Below are 23880 nucleotides of genomic sequence, written 5' to 3'. Positions count from 1 at the left end.
TATACACACACAGAATATATAATTAATATATATACATATATATACACATATATTAATTATATATTCTGTGTATGATATCTTCAATTTAAACCTCTTCTTTGTGTCCTGCTCTTGATAGGAATAAAGCAAGGATGTTTTCAAGCATACATGACGTTTCTTTTAATATTAATGTGAATAAAGGTGATGCATGGGTATTTGCTTAATGGGGAGAGACCTTTCACCCTTCCTGGGGTTACCTGAAATTCGCAGCCTCAGCCATGGCCACCCTTTACAAGCTCTGTGAACTTGCACAGGAGGAACCAGAAGCCCCACGGCATCAGTTTGCATCACTTCAGCAAACCCAGCCATGAAAAGAGTACTTTTTTGTAAGTTTATCTTCCTTTTTATTTCCCACTAAATAGCCCCAAGATTCTGCCTCTGAAAAATTTTACATAGCAAAGTAGCAACAGAGTAAAATATATCCTGATTTGAACTTCCATTTTATGTCCTCCCATGTTAACACCATTTTTGTGAAATGAGAAAACAAAAAGAACAAATTTCAGAAATATGAAGAGCCCTGTTCATTTTTTATACAGGCACTGTAGGCATTGGACAATGACAGAGATCATTGGCATCAGAGCTAAAATAAGAACAGAGAAGTAATGCAATGGGGAATCCATCAATCACATTACCAGCAAATGGCACACTAATCATTTATCTATTATTTATCATACAAGTAAGTGTATCCTGTCTAGACTGCAGAAGTGCTTAAATACAAAGGTGTCAATAATTATAAATAGAGAATAACTTTATTAAATAATAATAAACATTAATTCTAAGTTAAAATGAATGGAATATAAGGAAAACCCCTTCTAGGTTGTATTTATCAACATAACCTATTCTAGGAAAATTGTTATAAGGATTATGGCTTATGTCAGCTACTAAATCTGATTCAGGGAACTGGGTAAAAAAAATACACGTTCAGATTTCAAATTAAAACAAAATTCATGCTAGATAGAAAAGATCCCTAAATGAATAGAATTTTATATTTACATAACTGACGGTTTTAGTATTTCCAAATATTTTTTATTTCATTTTCCAATTTTTATTAATAAATTTCATGTCCAATAAAAAAAGCTACAGCAAGTAGCTTCCCTCGACTACGTTTCCAATCATGACTTCTGTAGCCTTAAACAAGGAAAGATCACTGTCAAAGACAATCGCCATTATAATTTTGGCTAAATCACAAAATGTAGTGTGGAATTCACCACCTACTTAGATAAAGCCTGAAAGCATCCGTGAATGTTCCTAAATTTTGTGTCATTCCAAGACCAAATTTCCCCCCTTTCGATGAGTTGTTTATTTAAAAGAGTATTTCATTAGCAGCCTGGCCAGTGACTCACAGTGACACAGGGCAGTGAGTCAGGTGCCAGGACTGGAAGAAGGGCCGACTCTGTCCCTTGGGAAAGCTGACCCAGGTCCTAAGGCTGACAGCTGGGCTCAGGCTCACGGGCATTTACTCAGGGAAAATTGACTGAGGACACCCTCCGTGCCAGGAACCATGGGGGCCCCTGGCGATCATGATCGTCGTCTAGGGGGTCCTTGGCACACATGTCAGAGGGCTGGGGTCACAGAGGAGAGCCATGACACAGAGTCAGAATCTCAGTGGGTGGTGGGTCCTACCCACGGGAGTCCCAGGTGTCCCTGGGGAAGCAAGGCCTTACCTAGTGGGCCAGATTTCAGGGACAAGATTCCAATATCACAGGGATTTGCCCAGAAAATAACAAGCTGCTAGCTTCCTGAGGAGAACCAGGCAGGTTATTTAACAAATATCTTGAATTGGATTAAGGCAGAAGCCCAAATTTAGAATGACAGGCATGTAGCAAAGGGTGGGTTTGGGAACAAGACCACTTTTTGAGAATATGGCACAGAAGTGAGACTGTGATTAGGGCATGAATGCAGAAATCAAAGGTCAGCAGGAGATATTTTATTTCTAAATCAAATAAAAAGCAAAGGGATCTTGTGTCAGAAAAATCTGTTTTTGGAACAGAGCACCATGGAAAGAAAACCTGTACTTCAGGACAGATTTGCTGCCTTAGCAGGACCCTTTGATATGAGCCCAACTTAATAAAGACAGGACTCAGTCAAAGGCTTCTGCCTGTAGGACTGGAGCAGCTTAAGGCCGGGACCGGACTGTGGGGAAGGGGGCAGTACAGAGGCTCAAATCAGCAGCCCTGATAACTCACCAGAAGGTGGGGCCCTGAATGGGATCCTAGGTCAGAAGAAGGTCACTGGGTAAAAACTAAGGGTGTCTGAATAAAGTATGGACTTCAGTGAATTAGAATGTATCATTTGTGTACTCTTTGTTACAAATGTATCATACGATGTCAGATGATAACAATAGGAAAATCAGGGTATAGGGTATCTGGCAATCCTCTGTACTACCCTTGAAATTTTCTATAAATCTAAGACTTCAAAAGTGAAAGCTTGGGGTTCCTGGGTGGCTCAGTCAGTTGAGCATCTGATTTCGGCTTGGGTCATGATCTCCTGGTTCATGGTCCGAGCCCCACGTCCGGCTCTGTGCTGACAGCTCAGAGCCTGGAGTCTGTTTCAGATTCTGTGTCTCCCTCTCTCTCTCTGCCTCTCACCCACTCATGCTCTCTGTCTCTCTCTCAAAAATGAATAAACATGAAAAAAAAATGAAAGCTTACTTAAAAAGAAATAGACTTCTTGCCAGTTCTCTCTTCTTTATCCTCTTTCTCTTGTAAACCCTTCCCCCTGTTCAATGAGAAAACAGCAATTCTAATTCATTTGATCTGGGTGTTTCTGCTATTATACAACTCAAAATGTCTTTCCAGTAATATAACATTTCTGCATATATTTTATGTATATCATATGCAAAAACCGACCCGTTTGTCTACATACTGCTCCCTTTGTATTGTTTTAAGAAGGAAGAACAACGCATACTATGACTTCAAATACAATAACTAATTTGAAAGAAATGCTTTTTATCAATTTGCAAAAGCACATTTTATTTTTATTTTTTTTTAAATTTTTTTTTTCAACGTTTATTTATTTTTGGGACAGAGAGAGACAGAGCATGAACGGGGGAGGGGCAGAGAGAGAGGGAGACACAGAATCAGAAACAGGCTCCAGGCTCTGAGCCATCAGCCCAGAGCCTGACGCGGGGCTCGAACTCACGCACCGCGAGATCGTGACCTGGCTGAAGTCGGACGCTTAACCGACTGCGCCACCCAGGCGCCCCTACAAAAGCACATTTTAAAAACAATTTCAATGATGATTAAAAAAACAGAATCAGTTTACTCTTGACAATAAAGATTAGCTTTCAGATTAAAACTTGAAGTCATGCTACATTTAGGTTACTTCCTCACTTCTTTTACTTCTTTTCTTCGTCTCTCCCTTTCCTTTTTCTCTTCCCTCATCTCCTTCTTCTGTTCTGTCTTCCCATCATTCCCATTTTCCTTATTTTACACTTTAATAGATTTGAAGTCCTTACTTAGATAGGTCTTCTTTGGATTCTTCCACATTCCAATGTCGTTTAACTCCCTGTGAATAAGTAATCTGAGTATGTATTTGTATCCAATAGTATTTTGTTGAAAATCTGCAATTGCATTTGATAACTATAGATATCTAGCTCAATCTCTTATTTTGATAAAGACATTGAGGTTTAGGGTTTGGAAAGGCTGCCCAGGATGAGCTATGCTATTCCATGTGTTAATAAATAGCACCACTGGGCCTAAATCCAGTAGTCTACCTCAGCCAAATGCACATTTTACTGCAGTCTTGCCTTCACTCCATAAAAATTACTTTGTTTTCAGAGTTACTCTTGAAATTTCCTTTCCTATAAAAAGAAAGACAAGTTTGTGCCAATAACTATTTGCCTGAACTTTATCATCTATTGTTCCAGCAGGATGTTGTGAATCCTTTTACAGCCTGACTATATTATCTCTTTAAAAGGCGATGCTGGGAAAAATTCATGATTCTCTTACTTACATGAAAATGCCAGCTAGTTAATAATTTATAAAATAACTTTACTACCATATGGATTTCTCTCCCATCTAATCCCATTTCGCAAGTACGTATATGCGCTAAAATTTTAATAGTGTAAACAGTGGTGTTGTTTTTTAAAATCGTCTCTCTGAAGAGTTATAAAGCCGTAAAGGAAAGGAAATTTGTTAGCCTTGAAGGAGATGCTGTAAGAATATACAGTTACTTGTAGGAACAGCCATGCTCGTTCGTATGTTCTGGACTGTTCTTTATTTTGTGGCTGTGGTCTATTTGCTGCAATTTTCTCTAAGGGAATTTCTGCCTCTATCACGGGTGATCTGTGTTCCAAAAGAGCTACCCAAGTTAATTTCTAATGACTTTCCATTCCCTGTAAGTCAATGTCCTGCTACGTTAAACATATCTTTTCACATCCTTAGAGCATCTGTTCTGCCCAACCTGGCAGCTGCCTCAGGTGGTTTTCCCTGATGGCGACTCCTATCATCTTATTTGGCTTTCAGAGATGGTTCAGGAAACAATGGAAGACTATTTAGAGACGATTGGAGATGGCTCACTAGATCAGTCTGTTGCCTTGGCAGGCATGAGTTCCTGGTTTTGGTGACTAGGGGACCCTACCCTGCAGTGTTTGGTTTGTCACTCGGTGACTCCGGCATTCTGGTCATAGGCAGAGCCCTTTGGGCTCTCCATCAGTCAGTGCAGTAGACAACCCTAGAGAAATCAGTGGAAAAGGCAAAGCAAAAATCTCTGTGAGACCTATGCCACATATTTAAGACTAGCTTGTCATTCAAAATTTCTTCTCTTCTGGCATTTAAATCAGAGCTAGACACAAGTTTAACTTCGAATTCCCATTTATACCATACATTCTTAATTTTCATTTTTCTTTGTTTTATATTTTCTAATATAATAGCATAGGCATCATGAAAAAACCATTCAGAAGGGAATACAATAATGAAAAGATCCACCCTTGCCCTCATTTGATTGCATTTGGCGTATATCCTTCCAGTTTTTTTGCTGCGTTTATGCAAAAACGCGTGTAAACATACTACCAAAACTGCATCATGCAATGCATGTGTGTGTCTGTGTGGGTGATATGCACCTGCTCTTTTGCTTACCTTGAACGTTCGGCATCTTTCCGCATCAGTGCGTGCAGTCATGCCAGTCTCTCTGATGACTGTGTAGTAGGCCATTCCATTATATGAAGGTATCGTTACTCATTTGACCAGCCCTTCAATCACGGACATTTGGATCATGTTTGTTTTCACTGAAGGTAACATTATTATACATATATCTATGATTACTTGAGGCACTATTTCTGCAGGGTAAATTCCCAGAGGAAAAATTACTAGGACAAAGTATTATTTCAATTTCTATTTTCCCCAGGAATGTATGAAAAATCTCTATTTCCCTACAGTCCTACATCATGTTGTCAATTTTTTATCCCTTTTAGTCTTTACCAGTGTTAAGCAAAATTTACCTTTAATTATAAGTGAGATGGAGCATATTTTTAAAATCATGCTTAATGATTATCTGTAGTTCTTTTGTAAATTTTATGTTAGTTTTTTTTGTGTATTTTCTGTACTGGTGTTTCCCTTTATCTCACACATTTGTTTTAGAATTTAACACTTTGACTGTTAAATCTCCCTCCTTTTGTTGTTTGTCTTTTATCTGTTTATACTGTCCCTTCTATTCATCTTTTTCTTCATGGTTTCTATCATGATACTATTTAACAAGGTGTTCCCCACATAAACTTTATTTTCTCATCATACGTTTATTATTTTTGCATTGTGTTCTAACAAATTACACGTCTAGACTTCACTAATCTTTTAATATTTTTCTTTATTGATCTTATTTATTGATTTTCAAATGAAATTTAAAATTAATGTTCAGGGGCTACTGGGTGGCTCAGTCGGTTAAGTGTCTGACTCTTGGTTTCAGCTCAGGTCATGACCTCATGGTTTTATGAGTTCGAGCCTCGCATTGGGCTCTGTGCTGACAGTGCGGAGCCTGCTTGGGATTCTCTCTCTCTCCCTCTCTCTACCCCTCCCCTGCTCATGTTGTCTCTGTCTCTCTCAAAATAAATAAATAAACTTAAAAATTTTTTTTTTAATTTTTTTGAGAAAACCCATAGGGCCTAAAGCCATTTTGTTGGAGTTTTGATAAAATTTTCAGGATTTCTATGAATATTGATCTATTTAGGCTTACTAGATTTTAGTCAGTCTAATTCAGTGGTTTGTGTCTTCCAAGAAAAAATACCTATTTTAAGCTTTTATTTATAAGAAAGTGTACAAACTTTATTTTAAAATTATTATTTTCTTTTTTATATCCCTTTTCTCTTTGTTAATATTATGTTTGTATTTTCTTCGGTTTTATTTTGGCTAGACTTACAGGGGTTGATTATTTGCTTTGTCCATTCTGTTTTGTTTTTACAGTTTTTAAAATAATCGCTCACTTTTTTATCAATAAATTCTAATATTTGGCTTTCTCATTTTTATTTATTTTTTATTTTTATTTATTTATTTATTTAATGTTTATTTTTGACAGAGAGAGAGAGACAGAGCATGAGCGGGGGAGGGACAGAGAGAGAGGGAGACACAGAATCCAAAGCAGGCTCCAGGCCCCAAGATGTCAGCACAGAGCCCCCAACGTGGGGCTCGAACTCACGGACTACAAGATCGTGACCTGAGCTGAAGTTAGACGCTCAACCTACTGAGCCACCCAGGCGCCCCTTGGCTTTCTCATTTTTCAATCATTCTTTTCAGATTCTCCTCTTTCTTTTGATTTGGTTTACTCTTTTTAACTTTACCGAGTTACATATTGAAATTATTTTAAGTAAAATTTCTTCTAAGGTATAATTTAGCTACTTCTCATACAATAATATTATATTATCAGGTTTCTTTCATCTTTGTTACAGGAGTTATCTAGAAGATGGTATTTTTATTTTCACCTTATATTAAAAATTGACTGTTTTTGATGTTAAGGTTTACGTTTATTGCCTTGAGTCAAGACATATTTCTTATATGAATTATTAATTTTTGAATACATAAACTTTTAAATTATACAAGTAGCATAGGAATACATTATGATTGTGAAAGATTCATGTACTGTATATAAAGCAATTTCCCCCAGTCCCATCTCTAGTGGCAACTTTAGTTATTGGTTTGTTCAACCTCTCTTCTCTTCATTTGTATGCTATCACTAGTGACTTGTATCCTACTACACTTATTATATGTGAGCTTGTCTTCTATAGGAGCTACATTTTCTAGGGATCCATAACCTCCTGTAGGGACTTCTCCAGGGTTGGAGATTTTAAGTGCTTGAGAGAGAGAATCAAGACTCCTGGCACTAGATTTCTTGCATAAAGCAGAGAGCAGGAAACCCAAGATACGTCTGTGAATAGGAACCTGAAATTCTCCACCCCTCAGCAGGAGTTTGAGAATAAATCAAGATACCTGCCTTAGGCTTAGGACGAAATACATTCACATAGTTTCAGAGACCTGGAGTCAGAAAATCAAGCAAGAATTCCTTCAAAATTATTGGATCCACAGAGCCAGGGCAGAAGCAACACAAAACTGCTCAATACTAGGGCCCAAAAGTATGTGATGAACTCTTTAAAGATATTAAGTAGCTAATCATCATGGAAGATAAACTGCAGACCAGGAAATGGAAAGTTAATTTCTGAAAAAATAAAAATATTATACTCACTGGAAAGGGATTTGAATATTAGTATGTTTAAATCATTCAAGTAAAGAAAGTATTTGGTCCACAAAAGGAAAGAAATGTCTGTAAATCAAGAATAAGTGAATATGGGAAAGAACCTAATTAAAATCCTAAAAACGAAAAATACGTGGTTGTTGATATAAGAAAAACAGTACAGAAGTTAATAGTAGATTAGATGCAACATAAGAATAAACAAGTAAATTGAAAGACAGATTTAAGGAGATAACTCAATTCAGCTAACAAGGATAAAGAGATAGAAAATATGAAAGTGAATTTAGGGGGTTTGAAGGGTCAATGGAGGAGTTTTCCTACAGGAGCTTCTAAAAAAGAGAATAAAGAGGGGCGCCTGGGTGGCGCAGTCGGTTGAGCGTCCGACTTCAACCAGGTCACGATCTCGCGGTCCGTGAGTTCGAGCCCCGCGTCAGGCTCTGGGCTGATGGCTCAGAGCCTGGAGCCTGTTTCCGATTCTGTGTCTCCCTCTCTCTCTGCCCCTCCCCCGTTCATGCTCTGTCTCTCTCTGTCCCAAAAATAAATGAACGTTGAAAAAAAAAAAAAAAAAAGAAGAGAATAAAGAAAATGAAGGAAATATTCAACAAGTTATATAAATAGTACGTGAACATTTTTTAGAATTTAATAAGTGCTGAAAATGCACATGTATTTAAGTATACAATCTACATCTAGATACATTCATGCAAAACATAAATTATAAAAAAGCAAAACCCAAAAAATCCTGCAAGCCACCAAAGGGAAGGTCTAGGCTGCCCATAAGGAGTGAAAAGCAGACTGACTACAGATTTTTCATTGGCTTCAATTAATTCTAGAAGGCAATGGTAAAATGCGTTTAAAATACTAAAGAAAGTTTACCTTCAGTTTATAATTTAATCCCAATATATATTATTCAAGATTTGTCACAAAACATATTTCCTGAGACATCTAAAAATGAAGTTTATTCTCACCCTGTGCTCATTTAAAGAATTATTTTAAAATATAATTCAGCAGGAGCGCCTGGGTGGCTTAGTCAGTTAAGCATCCAACTTCAGCTCAGGTCATGATCTCTCAGTCAGTGAGTTTCAGCCCCACATCCGGCTCTGTGCTGAGCTCGGAGCCTGGAGCCTGCTTTGGATTCTGTGTCTCCCTCTCTTTCTGCCCCTCCCATGCTCATGCTCTGTCTTTTTCTCTCTCTCAAAAATAAATAAACATTTTTTTTTTTTTTTAAAGAAAAGGTCGGGTGCCTGGGTGGCTCAGTCGGTTGAGTGTCCAACTTTGGCTCAGGTCATGATCTCCCAGTCTGTGAGTTCGAGCCCACATTGGGCTCTGTGCCAACAGCTCGGACCCTGGAGCCTGGAGCCTGTTTCAGATTCTGTGTCTCCCTCTCTCTCTGCCCCTCTCATGCTCATGCTCTGTCTCTCTCTGTCTCTCAATAATAAATGTTAAAAAAAATTTTTTTAAATATAATTCAGCAAAAAGTATCAATACTGAAAGAAGGAATACGATGCAAGAAATAACAGAGTATACAAGAATCAGAAAAATAGATTAGCAAATCTTAATCATCATTCACTAAATAATAATAGAATTAGCTTTATGTTAAAAACAAGATGGAAATAAAATGCCAATTGTGTCATGAAACATGGAAGGAAGATCAAAGGGAAGCTAAAGGCTGTTAAGGTCCTTGAGCTTTTCAAAACCAAAATGGTTTTATACTTTTATGCTTTATTTTATACTTTATGAGAAAATTAAAATAATAGATATGTAGCCTGTACACGGCCTAGGTGGCTCCGTTGGTTAAGTGTCCAACTCTTGATTTCAGCTCAGGTCATGATCTCACATTTCATAAGATCAAGTCCCAAGTTGGGCTCTGTGCTGATAACATGGAGCCTACTTGGGATTCTCTCTCTCCCTCTCTCTCTGCCCCTCCCTTGCTCATCCCCCCCCCCACCAAAATAAATAAATAAACATTAAAAAATAGATATGTATATTAAATTTCACATGTAAACACTCAGACATTAAAAATAAAACATACATATTTGAAAACGGTCAAGAAAATAAAGAGGGCTATCAGGAAACAAAATCAAATGGAAAACTTGATTCATTTTTATCACAAACATGCGACAATGTGTATAAGTAACAGAATAAATAGAACTACTCACATTTACAAACAGAGACACTCATTTGATTTTTTTCAAGATTTACGTGAACGTTGGAAAAAGCAATTAATAAGCAATATCTAATTTATTTGTATAGAATCCTTCTGTTAGATGAACAAAAAATTCTTCTCAACCATATATTGAACATTTACCAAACTTCATATGTCACCAAAGAAATGGCATCAAATCATAAGAATCATCATTACAGAAATCATGGCATCTGCCCACCATGCATGGAAATTAGAAATCTACATACCAAATCATGTAGGATATAGCTAAAAGCAAAGAAAATTTTATTTAAAAATACAAACTATTGGAAATGAATTAGGTAAATGCAAATGCTCAACTCGAACAGTTATAAAAGAAAACAATACACGTAAGTTTGCAGAACTAAGAAAATGATAAATGTAAATATACAAAAAATAGATAAAAACTATTAGATTTTGAAAATATCAGTAAGTAAGATAAACTTCCAGTAGGGCTGATCAAGAAGAAAAAGGAAGTCATAATGACATAATATTAGAAATAATATATAAGCACAGATTTGGTAGACAATTAATAAATCATAAGCTAATATATCAATAACTTTATGGTAATGATTTTGAGAAATTAAGTGAACAACTTTATTTGAAATGTAATTCATGAAATTGACCCAAATGGAAATACACAATATGAACAATTATTTAAAAAATTGAACGTTAGTCACAATAATCTTTGATCACCCATTGCACAAGAGGTTCTATTCCCAGTTTTGCAAGTTTTTAACAAGCCGTCAAGAAATAGATAATTTTTATTTTATTCCAAATATATAAAAAAGTTAGAAAACTATCCAGCTCATTTTATAATCTTAATATTAAATTTGAACAATCACAGGATTGAAAATGCAAAGTGAGGCCAGGCGCACTTATGCACATGGAAACCCAAAGTTTAAAATAAATACTAGCATATTTTGCCAGACTGTAGGTACTGTTACAGGTCTTTTTAAACTTTTCAAACAATACTATTTTGTTTTTCCTTTCTCTTTTTTTTTTCTTTAGTACTAGGTTGAAAGTTTATTTTAAATCTTTCTTTCCTAATACATGCATTTAAGGATAAACATCTTCTTCTGAGTACTCAGTAACACCTGAGAATGGGATTTCCATATCTAAAGCACACTGGCCCATGCAGCCGGGCGCTGCTCCCAGCTGTAGGCTGCTGCCTGCTCTGGGGGTACCGGGGGCATACAGAGGGGTTGACTCACCTGGTTGCTCTTGCTGAATTACCCCAACTAATCACCCAGTCCATTACTTTTGTTGCTTTTCTAACTACTGCATCTACATACACAGGACATGAAGAACTCTTTTCTGTATGCATTTTGACCATATATTTCTTATTCAGTTGACTTTGTTTTCCACCTTTCAGTTATTCGATATAGCTTCTGATCCACTGAGGCCCCTTTTTAAATCTTCCAGGAAGGTTCTAGATTTACTCATTAATTTTATATTTTTAGGGAACTTCTAAGGATTTGGGACAGTAGGAAAAACTATAACATTAAGTATGCTTTATATTTTGTGATAAACTTTATTTGTGTCTAGTGATAAGTTTTATAGTCTTGCATTTTACATTTAGGTAGATGTTCTATTTTGAGTTAATTTTTGTGAAAGGTGTAAGATCTCTGCCTAGGTTCATTTATTTTTTTTCCCCACATGGACATCAAGGATTTCCAGCATCAGTTGTTGAAAAGACTATCCTTTCTCCATTGAATTGCCTTTACTCCTTTGTCAAGATCAGTTGACTGTATTTGTTATTTTATTTTTTAATTTTTTTTATGTTTTATTTTATATTTGGGAGAGAGAGAGAGAGAGAGAGGGACAGTGCACGAGCAGGGAGGGGCAGAGAGACAGAGACAGAATCCGAAGCAGGCTCCAAGCTCCAAGCTGTCAGCACAGAGCCTGATGCAGGGCTCAAATCCACGAGCAGTAAAATGATGACCCACACCCAAGTCAGATCCCCAACCTACTGAGCCATCCAGGCATCCCTGTTATTATGTGTGTGTGTGTGTGTGTGTGTGTGTGTGTGTGTGTGTGTGTGTTTAAGCTTATTTATTTTGAGAGGGAAATAGAATGAGCAGGGGAGGGGCAGAGAGAAAGGGAGAGAGAGAATCGCAAGCAGTTTCCCCAATGCAGGGCTTGAACTCAAGAACCTTGAAATCATGACCTGAGCCTAATTTAAGAATCAACCAATTAACTGACAGCCATGCAGTCACCCCCAGTTGACTGTATTTGTTTAGGTTTATTTTGCTCCATTGCTTTACATGTCTATTCTTTTTTTTTTTTTAATGTTTTTATTTATTTTTGCAACAGAGAGAGACAGAGCATGAGCAGGGGAGGGGCAGAGAGAGAGGGAGACACAGAATTGGAAGCAGGTTCCAGGCTCTGAGCTGTCAGCACAGAGCCCAATGCGGGGTTCAAACCCACAGACTGTGAGATCATGACCCGAGCCGAAGTCGGACGCTTAACCGACTAAGCCACCCAGGTGCCCCTACATGTCTATTCTTTCTCCAATACCACACTGATGACTATAGCTTCATAGTAAGTCTTGAAGTCAGGTGGTATCAGTCCTCCAAATTTGTTTGGTTTATGTTGGTTATTCTGGGTCTTTGGCCTTTCCATAAAAACTTAAAATTAGCTTTCCAAAATAACTTGCTGATATTTGACTGGGATTGCATTGAATAGACATATAACATAGGGAAGAATTGACATCTTAACAATATTGAGTCTTCCTACACATAAGCATGGAATACCCATTTATTTAGATAATTTTTTTATTTCTTTCATCAGAATTTTGCAATTTTTCTCATATAGATCTTGCACATATTTTGTTAGATTTATACCTAAGTGTTTCATTTTTGGTACTAATGTAAATGATATTTCTTTTTTACTTTGAAACTTCAACCTTCAGTGCTGTTATACAGAAAAAGAATAAGCTTTTGCATATTAACCTTGCATTCTGAAAATTTGTTATAATCATTTATTAGTTCCAGGAATTTTTTAATTCATTCCTTGGGATTTTCTACATAAACAATTCATATCACCTAAGAACAAAGACAGCTTCATTTCTTCTTTCCTGGTCTATATACTTTTATTTCCTTTTCTTGTCTTAGTGCGTTAGCAAGGAATTTTACTACAATGTTGAATAGGATTGAAGAGAGAGAACATCCTTGTCTTGGTCTCGATCTGAAGGAGAAAGCATCTAGTTTCTTGCCATTACATATAATGCTAAATGAAGGTTGTTTGTTTTTAATGTTCTTTAGCATATGGAGGAAATTCCCCTATATTCCTAGTTTGCTAAGATTCTTTAGCATGAATGGGTGTTAGATTTTGTCAAATGCTTTTTCTTGCATCTGTTGATATGATGATATGATTTATGTCCTTTAGCCTATCGATATGATGGATTACATTAATTGAGTTTTGAATGCTGAACAAAACTTACATACTTAGCACAAATCCCACATGGTCATGTTGTATAATTTTTTATATATTATCAAATTTGATTTGCTAATATTTTGTTGAAGATTTTTACATCTGTATTAGTGAGAGATACTAGTCTGTATTTTTCCTAACCTAACTATAAACTTTAGTCAGTAATAATGATTAATTTTAACAAATGTCCATGCTAATGCAAGATATTAATAATAGGGGAAACTATGTGTGGCAGGGTGAACAGAAGTGTTCAGGGACTCTCTGTACTTTCTGTTCAATTTTTCTATACACCTAAAACTGTTTTAAAAAAATAACATCTATTAATTTTACAAAATAAAAAAAATGCTCTAAGAAAAGTTTTAGATCCAGTTCTGCCAGTAATTAACTTTAGGCAAGTCACTTAACTTTCTGAGCCTGTTTCATCATCTCTAAAATAAAGGACCTGGATTAGTTGATGTTAAAGTTTCCTCCAAATAGAAGAGTCTATCATTCTGTGGCTATCAACATAAAGATGTCTGGCCTCCAATAAATATTAAGGTCGAAGAGAAGAGAATTTTGAAAGAAAATAATTCATCAATTTAAGCAAAACTTGAACATCATTACACAATTCTGGAAAATAAATTACACTGAATATAATTATTGGATGAATCTGGTAATCACATGTAGTTTATGTGAAAGGAATAGCAAAGAAATGGAGCATAGGTAGCTATTGACAAAGCATTCTTTTAAAGAAGATAGAGTTCAAGTTCTTAAAAGAACTTCAGATGCCTCCGGTGCTATGAAATTAAATGACATGGTCAAATGATTAAAAAAAAAAAAAGATTGTCAATAATGGAGGTTTCATGAAGGTTATTATAAAGTGATGTGTGGGCATGTGGAACTCTTATCTCATATTTTCTCATCCTTATGAATCAGACAACGAAGGCTACAAGATGCTGAAATACAGATGTTGTGTCTGACTGATATGTTTCTGTCAGTATCAATGTGGGTTCAGCAGGCAGCTGCTTGTGAGGGGGGTGTCAGAACTGTAAAATATGAGAAAACACAACCCAAATCATATGGCTCATCAGTAGCAGAAAGGGAATTAGAACCTGGGATGGGATATGCACGGACTGGCCTCATCAGACAGCATGATGCAATGATTAAGAACCCAAAAACCTGGTTTTATATCCCAGCTCTGCCATTTGCAGGCTGTGTGATCTTGGGAAGTTTGTCTAATTTTCTCTACGTCTCCATAAGCTCTTAGGTACAATGCAGATAATAGTGACTATCCTTCATGAGGATGGAATGAATTAATATTTATAAAGTGCTAGGATCAGAGCCTGGCCCACAGTAAGTGTTATATGAGTGTTTATTAAATTAAAAATACATAAATTTGAACGCTGGTCTTAGGACTAGCCTACTCTCCTGTGATTCAGCACATTTTAAAGCATGCCAAGAAATAACCCCAGTTACCTCTCTGTGCCATGATTTGGCTGCATGTAACGTATCACCCTACTACATTGCTTTAAACAAGTAGGGGGTTATTTTTCTCACATCACAGGAAGTCTGAAAGGAGCATGCTGCTGGCATTGGTTCAACAGGTTATGAATGTCACGGCCAATATCTCTGGTTATTTTCCTCATACAGACAAGATGACTACTAAAGCTCTAATCATCGTATGCTTGGTGAAACAGGAAAAATAGGACTAGGGAAAGGCTGTGCTGGCGAAATATTTCTTAGAAGTCCTTCCAGCCATTTCCAATTTTACTTAAAATCATGGCTTGGACTAATCAGATCATTGTACTCACAGGTAACCTTCCAAACATCTTCATGGGTCTGCTATACTCTCCTGTGGGCAGAGTCCAGCGGTCAGTGATGTGAGCGATTCACCTGCTAATTCTGACACCGGAATTTTTGAGAGGAATGGAAAATGGATGCTGTGCTCCTGTGGGGGCGAGGTGTCAGAGACGGCCTTGGCTCCAGCTGGCCTGCTTGGCTACCAAGGGTTTCCCTTAGGACAAGGGAAGTGAGAGTTCTCTTGAGTTCTCTCGGCTCTCGGTTGGCCAGCTTCACAGATAATTTAATTGGCTTCTGGCACTTGGCAGGATGGCTTGATGCTACCATCTCCCGTGGCAAATCACAAGTTTTCTGAAAACAAAATGATGGCGTTTGGTTTAATTTTGTCAAACTCCTCTTTTGCCCTGGATGTTTATCATACTCGTTTCTAAAATGGACTTTTAACTAGCTCTGAGGATAACTAACACAGAGGGCCAATAAATGCAGACATTTTAGCTGCCCTTAATTCTGGGGAAAGGTTGCTTTATATGGTAAGAACTAGCAACCCATCCCACCATCCATGCATTCCACATTTCTGTAGTATTGCTTGACTGCAGAGGCTACCCGTCCCCCCAAAGTCTTGCCTTTTATGGACAAAGAGTCTGGGACCCAAGGGGATAGTTTAATTAGCTGCCTCACGTAATCTCAAATTATTGAGAAATCTGCTTTCCATCTTACAAAAGAGAGAATGTTCTCTGACAACTGCATCCCCAGTGAATTGTCTACTTCAGTGTGAAGGGCATCTCAGGGCAATCCCTTGCCAGGAGGGTGATGGTAGCTGTCCCAGCAATGCTCCTGGGCTGCCCCATCAAAAGATGCTACGGTTGCCATTTAGTATAATGTGAAAGAGCTTCCCAGTTGGCAAGTATTTGCAAGTCCGTGCATTAGAAAATTTCTGTCAGAGCTGGGCCTTGAGACACGACTAGAATTTTGACAGACGGAGAAAGTGATATGAATCATTGGTACCCGAGGGGCATAGAAGAGTAAAAATAAATGTTGAGTTTTAGGGGAAAATAAGTCTTCTTATGATAATAGAATACATCATATTTAAATTTTTTTAAGCTTTGTTTATTTTTGAGAGACAGAGCACGCGTAGGAGAGGGGCAGAGAGAGAGGGAGACACAGAATCCAAAGCAGACTCCAGGCTCTCAGCCATCAGCCCAGAGCCCGACGCGGGGCTCAAACTCGGGGACTGTGAGATCATGACTTGAGCTGAAGTCGGACGCTTAACTGACTGAGCCACCCAGGCTCCCCAAATATATCCTATTTTAAAAGGTACAGTAATATAAATTGTAACACTGAGTTAAGGCCAGATAAACCATGAAAGACATTGAACACCATTATAAGAAAGTAGATCTCCTATAGGCTATGGGGAAATCACTATTTTTGATGAAAGGAGTGATATAATCTGACTTATGGTTTCAGGGAGATAATTCTAGTGGCAGCGATAAGGGTGGTGTGGAGATGCAAGGATAGAGGCAAAAGTTACAGAGTTTATCCACTAAGGGAACGGCAATAGAAATAGAAATGAAGGCTCAGGGCTCAGATTTGACAAATGTTGCAGAAAAACAAACATGACTGCAATTTCACTTTTGGTTGGATGTTGTGGTAGAAACTGTTAGTGGTCTCCCAATATCTGGTTGCTTCCCTGTATTCGACTCCTAGCAATGCCAGGAGCTGTGCCACACTGGATGGCTTACACAGCAGAAATGTGTCGTCCCATATTTCTGGAGGCTAGAAATCGAGCTGCCAGTCGGGTTGGTTTCTTCTAAGGCCTGTGAGGGAGAACCTGTTCCAAGCCTTGTCTAGCTTCTGGGGACAATTTGCGATCCTTGGTATGTCTTGGCTTGTCATGACTCTAATCTCTGCCTCCATCTTCACACGGCATTCTTACTGTGTGACTCTGTCGTATTACAAGGACACTGGTTGTAATGGCTTAAGGATCTACCTTATGCCAGTATGACATCATCTTGACTAATTACATCTGTGATGATCTGATCTCCAAATGAGACAGTTTCCTGAGGTACGGGGGATTTGGACTTCAACGTGTCTTTTTGGGGGACACAACTCAACCTATCACATCCCTCTTCCGCACAAATGGAGCCCTGATTTGGGGCTGGGAACTGGCCCCCCAGAACGCAGGCTGCTTCTCCTAGCTGTGGCCATGTGGAAGAGGGAAGGCTGACGAGGTGAAGGTAGAACTGTGTGGCAGCTTCTACAAGCCTTCCTTAAGGGACAGAGTCCGTGCGCTCTTTTCACCTATCTTCATGTTTCCTCCATCTGGCTTCAAGGAATAGAGTTGTCAAGTACAGCCAAAGTAGTCTTTTAACTTTCATAGATGTTGAGGAGGAATGATCGACAGAGGTTTTGTTTGTATGTTTGTTTGTTTGTTTTTGGACACCCTGGGTAAAATGTTAAATAACATGGTACTCCTTCAAAATGATAATTCAAAAGTCCCTACCTATAGCTGACTTCAGCACACAGGCGTGTGTGTGCGTGTGTGTGTGTGTGTGTGTGTGTGTGTGTGTGTGTGTTTTGGCTGACACAATCTTTTAATTTTATTTTGAAGGACAGAGTGAGCAGGGGAGGGTCAGAGAGAGAGGGAGAGAGAGAGGATCCCAAGCAGGCTCTACGCTGTCAGTGCAGAGCCAGACATGGGGCTCAAGCTCACAAACGGTGACGTCATGACCTGACCTGAAATCCAGAGTTGGACGCTTAACTGACTGAGCCGCCCAGGCGCCCCTCGGCTGACACAATTTTTAAGATTTTGAATTGCGATGCATTTAGACAGGCATTTACTCTAGTTTTTAGATAGACCAAATTACAAATATGACTTCACAATCAGCTTTACTTAATTATGGTACATTCCTGGACTCTGACAGATTTGAGTTTAAGACATCCGAGATATTTTTAAATATCTGGTTAACATTTATTTATTTAAAAAAAATTTTTTTTTCAATGTCTATTTATTTTGGGGTCAGAGAGAGACAGAGCATGAATGGGGGAGGGGCAGAGAGAGAGGGAGACACAGAATCGGAAACAGGCTCCAGGCTCTGAGCCATCAGCCCAGAGCCCGACGCGGGGTTCGAACTCCCGGACCGCGAGATCGTGACCTGGCTGAAGTCGGACGCTTAACCGACTGCGCCACCCAGGTGCCCCTGGTTAACATTTATTTAGACTAGAGGCTGAAGGTTATGAGGAAGAAAGCCCCTCTCACCTCTACAACCCAGAGCAATCGAGTTGTAGTCCCAAACTCTTACATATAGTTCATTCAGCAACCCAGAAGCTATGCAATTACCCTGACACCCACTGGGGAGAAGAAATTTAGCAATAATTCACTGTTATCCTAGAATGCCGTAAGTGTCTCTCACCTGTTCCCCTCTCTGCCAGGAAAGTTGTTTCCTGAAAATGTCTCTTCTCACAACACACAGTCCCCTCCCTGAGAATTCTGGTGAGTGAATTACCTTCAACTTGCCATCTCCCCAGAGATATGTTAGCACCATTAAGAGACTGGCATATCCTGACATTTCTAATATCGCGTGCTGGTGCTGTGTCCAGAGAATAAGAACACTGCAGACGGGGTAGGTCTTGAGAAGGAAATACTGGGTACAATTAGTACATGGAGAGTTTGAATCACCAGTACGCCATCCACGTGAATGGCTTACAGCAGGAAGACCGCATCCTGTGTCCTGAGGAGGGACAAAGTGGATTCATGCCAAGTCCTGCTGGGTGTGCTGGATCTGGATATATGCACCCAAAGACACGTTCCGAGCAGGATGAACATCACTGACAAATGCACGAACAGACTTCCGGGAGCAAGGGGGATGTTTCAGATCTGTATGTGATCTAGCTGGTGACTTGTGTGTCACCTCAACACTACTTTTTCTAAAGCTTTCCATGATTTTGGAAAATAATAGAATGACACCATCCTTGGAGTCTCGCAATCTCATAATGTAGTAGGGTTCTCCGTAGCAAACACAGCCCGTTTTTAAATCTTTGGAAACCGAGGCAACCAGCAACGTCAGCACAGCCGCTAATAGCTGCTGCTCATTTAACGTGTAAGTAACAACTTTTCCTGGTTAAAGGCAAAAAAATCTGACCAATGAAACGCATTGGCACTGGATTTCGTATCTAAGGTAATTTAAAAACTCTACAGTGAGCATCAATTGTTGGGAAAAGAATGATTTTTTACTTACTCCTTTTACTTAGATCTTAATCTTTCCCAACTGCCCTCTAGGGCAAAAGAACGCTCCTTTGCACCTCAGTTCATATGAACACGCGAAAAGAAACATACACATTAGATTAGAAAAGGGTGGTTTCTTAAGTGGTTTTGAGCTGTAAATAATCATTAAAAAGTGACTTTCTCAATTCAAAATGCAGATGTTACACTGTATTTATAGTGACAAAAAGACCCAAAAAACTGGAAACAACCTAAATATCCAAAACCAGACAAAAGTTTTAAAAAATTTGATATGTTCCTATTATGTTATGCTATGTGAGCTTATTAAGCATGATTTTACAAGGAGTTTTAAATAGTAAGAGACTATTCGTATGAAATAAAAGTCTGTGCAACGCAAATTGTTACATAGTATGTCCCAAGTAGCTAAGGATGTATTGCAGAAAGATTGGCAGCTATGTGCTGAAATGTTTGCAGTGTTTTCTCTGGTTGATGAGAGGAGGGGTAATTTATTTTTTAATTTTCCTCTTTTAATATCATACCTATGCTACTCTTATAATGAGGAAAAAATAAGCAACCCAAAGGTGTCTCTTCTACAAAGCCAAGGAGGTTTTTTATCCCCATGCCCAAGAAACACATCCCAACTTCTACCCTTGGGTGCAGACAAATACGAAAGGGGAAAAAGAATTTTCTCAAGTATACTGATATTGTTGGGAAATGCTTATCTAATGCAAACACGGAACCAAAGGAAATGCATAAACATTGACTATTATAAGGATATGCATGTATACAATCCTTCCTCCTGAAGTTTTAAGCAAAGACTCACAGCTATGTGAAGTTGGCTACTTGGAATACAACATAATGGAGACACAGGGCAGGGGTCCCTGTCATTTCCAAGATTAGCAAGGATTATCATCACCAATATGTCAAACCCCTCTCCTTCCAAAAAAATTTAAAAAAAGAATGAAGAGTCTGTACCAGTTTTTACAAGTTCTTAAGGAAGAGTATCTCCAGCCCATACAGTATAGACTAAAAGTCCATTACAATAATCAAGGAACAACACTAAGGTAACTAGAAATTAACACAGGGTCTTGAAATGTTCCCTTGGGAAACATGTTTTTGTGCTAACTGGATAAAGCTATTCTCCTTCATCACTACTAATTGTGTGGTAAAATTAAATGGCTAAACAAGTGACATGCAGGTATTTCTTCTATACAATGAAAAACAGTATTTTCTAATTCAAACACAGAATCACCATTTAAAACTTATCAATGAATAATGGCATTACAGTTCATAAAAAGGGATTTCCTTTATTGAGTGAAATTTTAAGAGCAATACCCCATTGTATTATTTACACTGTAAAAACACAATCTGTGTGTAAATTTTCCTCACAAAGAATACCTTTATTTATTTATTTATTTATTTATTTATTTTTTTTTTTTTTTGTATTTATTTATTTCTTGGGAGACAGAGAGACAGAGTGCAAGCAGGGGAGGGGCAGAGAGAGAGGGAGACACAGAATCTGAAGCAGGTTCCAGGCTCTGAGCTGTCAGCACAGACAGGTCAAACTCAAGGACCGTGAGATCATGACCTGGGCAGAAGTCCGACGCTTAACCAATTGAGCCGCCCAGGCGCCCCACAAAAGATACCTTTAAAACATAACTAAGATTATTAAATACGGTATAAAAGAGTTAAAATAACAACCTGAATATGCTAATAGTTAATAAGAAGTTCCAAAACTTGTGCACTGACACTCTCATAAAATATTTGAGTAAATGTTTATGCAGATGTTTCATTAAAAAAATGAAAAACTATTTAATAATGATTAGTAAATCCAAAATAGCAAAAGCAAACCCATTAGAATAGGTTCAAAACATTTAAGTGTTATCATTACTTACTGAAAAAGAAACTGACCATAGAATTAAATCTTAAATGGCTTTATGAAAATGTTATATTTTGTAATGATGGGGATGAGAATCTTATTAATAGTTTTCTAAAATGCAAAGTCGGAAGGGTATATCAAGCTTTTGGAATATCATATTAACTTGTAAAACTTTACAAAGGACTTAGTAAGATCTTCAGTGGATCCACTTTTTAATTTTGCCATCTTATGAACATGACAACTAAAACGAAATAGACCCAACTTTTACATAGAAACTACAAATTGTCCATAATGAACAGTTTTATGCTGGTAGAATCTTCTTGGAATTACCTTGATTTTTGTGACATCAGTTTCTTGTTAGCATAATCATAAGGACAATTAAAAAAAACCAACCTACCAGGTTTCTCTATTTTGCTTTAGAGTTTGATTGGAAAAATTCAGGAAAACATTCATGAGTTGCTACTTTATCTCTAACACTCTTCTTTCCCTGCCCCCCCCAATTCCATGTTCTGTGACTCAGAGACTATTTGGAGAGGACACCTGTTTTAAATGGACCCACAGGAAATACCTATGTTGTCTTTTCATAATCTGACCCTGCATCTGGTTGGCTGAAATGGGATCACGATTCAAAAAAAAAAAAAAAAAAAAAAGAATGCTGCCCACAGACTGAGCAACTTCACTGTGACAACATTTACTGGAAGGCAGAGGGAATCCAGTTTATAGTTATTTTCCTTCCATTAAGCCTTGCTATTGTACGGTAGGAAAAAATAAGTAAAAGGGCAATACCAGTTTAACCCTCAAAAGATTAGTATTGAATTACACACCCGGGGTTTGCTTCCCAACTCCGACCGATTTGTTTTGAAGCTGAAAGCCATCTCGAAGCAGAAACCATTATCTGACACTGCTTTCTCTACAACCTTTTATTTATAAACCTCTCGTCCAAAGGTTTATAAAGTTCATAGTCGGTCCTGTTGTATCATACATTGACACGCTATTTATAAACCTCCTGGGGAAAAAGCACGGGGCAGGCCATCCGCTGGAACAGAATTCACAGGGGAATCTCACGGCGATTAACAGTGGCCTATCACTAAAAATCCAGTTGGGTTCAAAACTAAGTCACTCGGGAGCCACCGGCGCGCGGGTTCACACCCCACGGCCGGGCCTCCACGGGTCCCTCCGCGCTGAGCACCCGCCTTGGCCAGCAGGAACCCCCTCCGGCGCAGTCCCCGCGGCGGCGACGCCTGTCCACACTGGGGTCCCCTCCGTCAGGGCAGGTTTCCCGCCCTCCCGCCCACTCCCTGCGGACCACGCTCCCTCTCCGGCCGGCAGACGCCACCCGCCGCGGCCCCGGAGAGCGGCGCGCGCTTTCCGAGCCCTGGTCGCACTCGGAGGCCGCCCACCCACCCGTGGGACGCCTAGGGGGCGCCCGGGCCGGGTCTCCCGGGGCCCCTCGAACGCGGGAGCAGAATGACGGAGATGACGAAGGAGCTGACGCCACGCCGCCCGGCCGCGGCAGCAGCTAGTGTCCGCCGACGCCGCCCCGCCCGCGCAGGTCGCCGGGCGCTAGCGGTCGCCGGTCCCGCGGGGCGCGCCCGCCGCAGACCCCGCCCCGCTCCGCCCCGCCCCGCCCCGCCCCGCGGCCGGCCGCTCCAGGGTTCCCCCGGCACCCGCCCCCGCGCGCCCTGCGCTCCCGCCCTTCCTCGTCGCCGCCCAGCCTGCCAGGCCTTTTGCGAACATGGCGCTTGTCCCGTGCCAGGTGCTGCGGGTGGCGATCCTGCTGTCCTACTGTTCTATCCTGTGCAACTACAAGGCCATCGAAATGCCCTCGCATCAGACCTACGGCGGGAGCTGGAAATTCCTGACGTTCATTGATCTGGTAAGGCCTTCCGCTCCCCTCCCCCGTCCGCCCTGCACCCCGAGTCCGTGTGTGTGTGCGTGCGTGGGTGCGCCGGCACCTGCGCGCGCCTCCAGCCTCCACCCGTGTCCTCGCCTCTCCCCCAGTGATTGCGTCTAAAGGCCTGGCTGCCCCCCGCAGCAGCACCTCTGAACCACCCGTTACCTGGTAGCTGGGGCACGAATGGAGGTGGGCACAGCCAGGTGGTGGGGCTGTTTGGAGGGGAACCCAGACCAGCTTCTAAGAGGTGACACGGAAAGAGTCTCAACAAATGGATCAGACGACCTTGGTCATGAGTGGCCTCAGACCCATTCGCCCTCAGCGTGCTTCCCAGAGCACCCACCGTGGGATCAAGTTGCAGCAACAGAAGGAAACCTGGGTATGGTTGAATTACTTGGAGCTTCCTCAGAGAGAACCAAAATCCTCATAAAGAAGAGAAAGCGCCTAATAAAGTTGTCTTCTTTGCATCTGGTTTCTTACCCATTGTCAGTAATTTACTTCTAACCTTTCTCCCAGAAACATTAGGAGAGAGGCTTTCAAAATGCCTTACCAGTAGGACTTTACACTCCTTATCTTTCCCCCTAACGTCTGCAGTGGTTTGCATAAACAGTTCTGATGACACAACAGCATACCCTTGGCAGCTGCACTTGGTTTTGGGTTTTTTTTGTTTTTTTGTTTTGGTTGTTTTTATTTTTTTGAAATAAAGCTTATCCACTTCTGCAACTGAAAAAGGCCAGAGCATCAGAACATGAGCATAAGGCCCAATAATGACACGGGGTGAA

General features: G+C 39.6%; 1 protein-coding gene across 12 annotated transcripts in view; it reads left to right on the top strand.

Annotated features, from left to right (window-relative positions):
* Positions 1–22860: 22860 nt before the first annotated feature.
* AIG1 (androgen induced 1) overlaps positions 22861–23880 on the top strand; it is a 255378-nt gene continuing 254358 nt past the window's right edge. For 3 of the 12 annotated variants that reach the window (XM_047102970.1, XM_047102979.1, XM_047102971.1), the window contains exon 1: positions 22865–23080. In XM_047102970.1, the coding sequence (XP_046958926.1) occupies positions 22940–23080 (141 nt within the window). In that variant the 5' untranslated portion in view covers positions 22865–22939. Of the gene's footprint in view, positions 23081–23205; positions 23566–23880 lie in introns of those variants that run through there. The other 9 variants (XM_047102975.1, XM_047102973.1, XM_047102977.1 and 6 more) reach the window with 7 other exon arrangements.

Source organism: Lynx rufus, unplaced genomic scaffold (genome assembly GCF_022079265.1).
Source record: "Lynx rufus isolate CCGP_SWC_20201006 ecotype Redwood Valley unplaced genomic scaffold, mLynRuf1.p SCAF_6, whole genome shotgun sequence".
Taxonomy (NCBI): Eukaryota; Metazoa; Chordata; class Mammalia; order Carnivora; family Felidae; genus Lynx; species Lynx rufus.
Note: the sequence above shows the minus strand (reverse complement) of the source record. Positions and strands in the feature narration are given on the sequence as shown.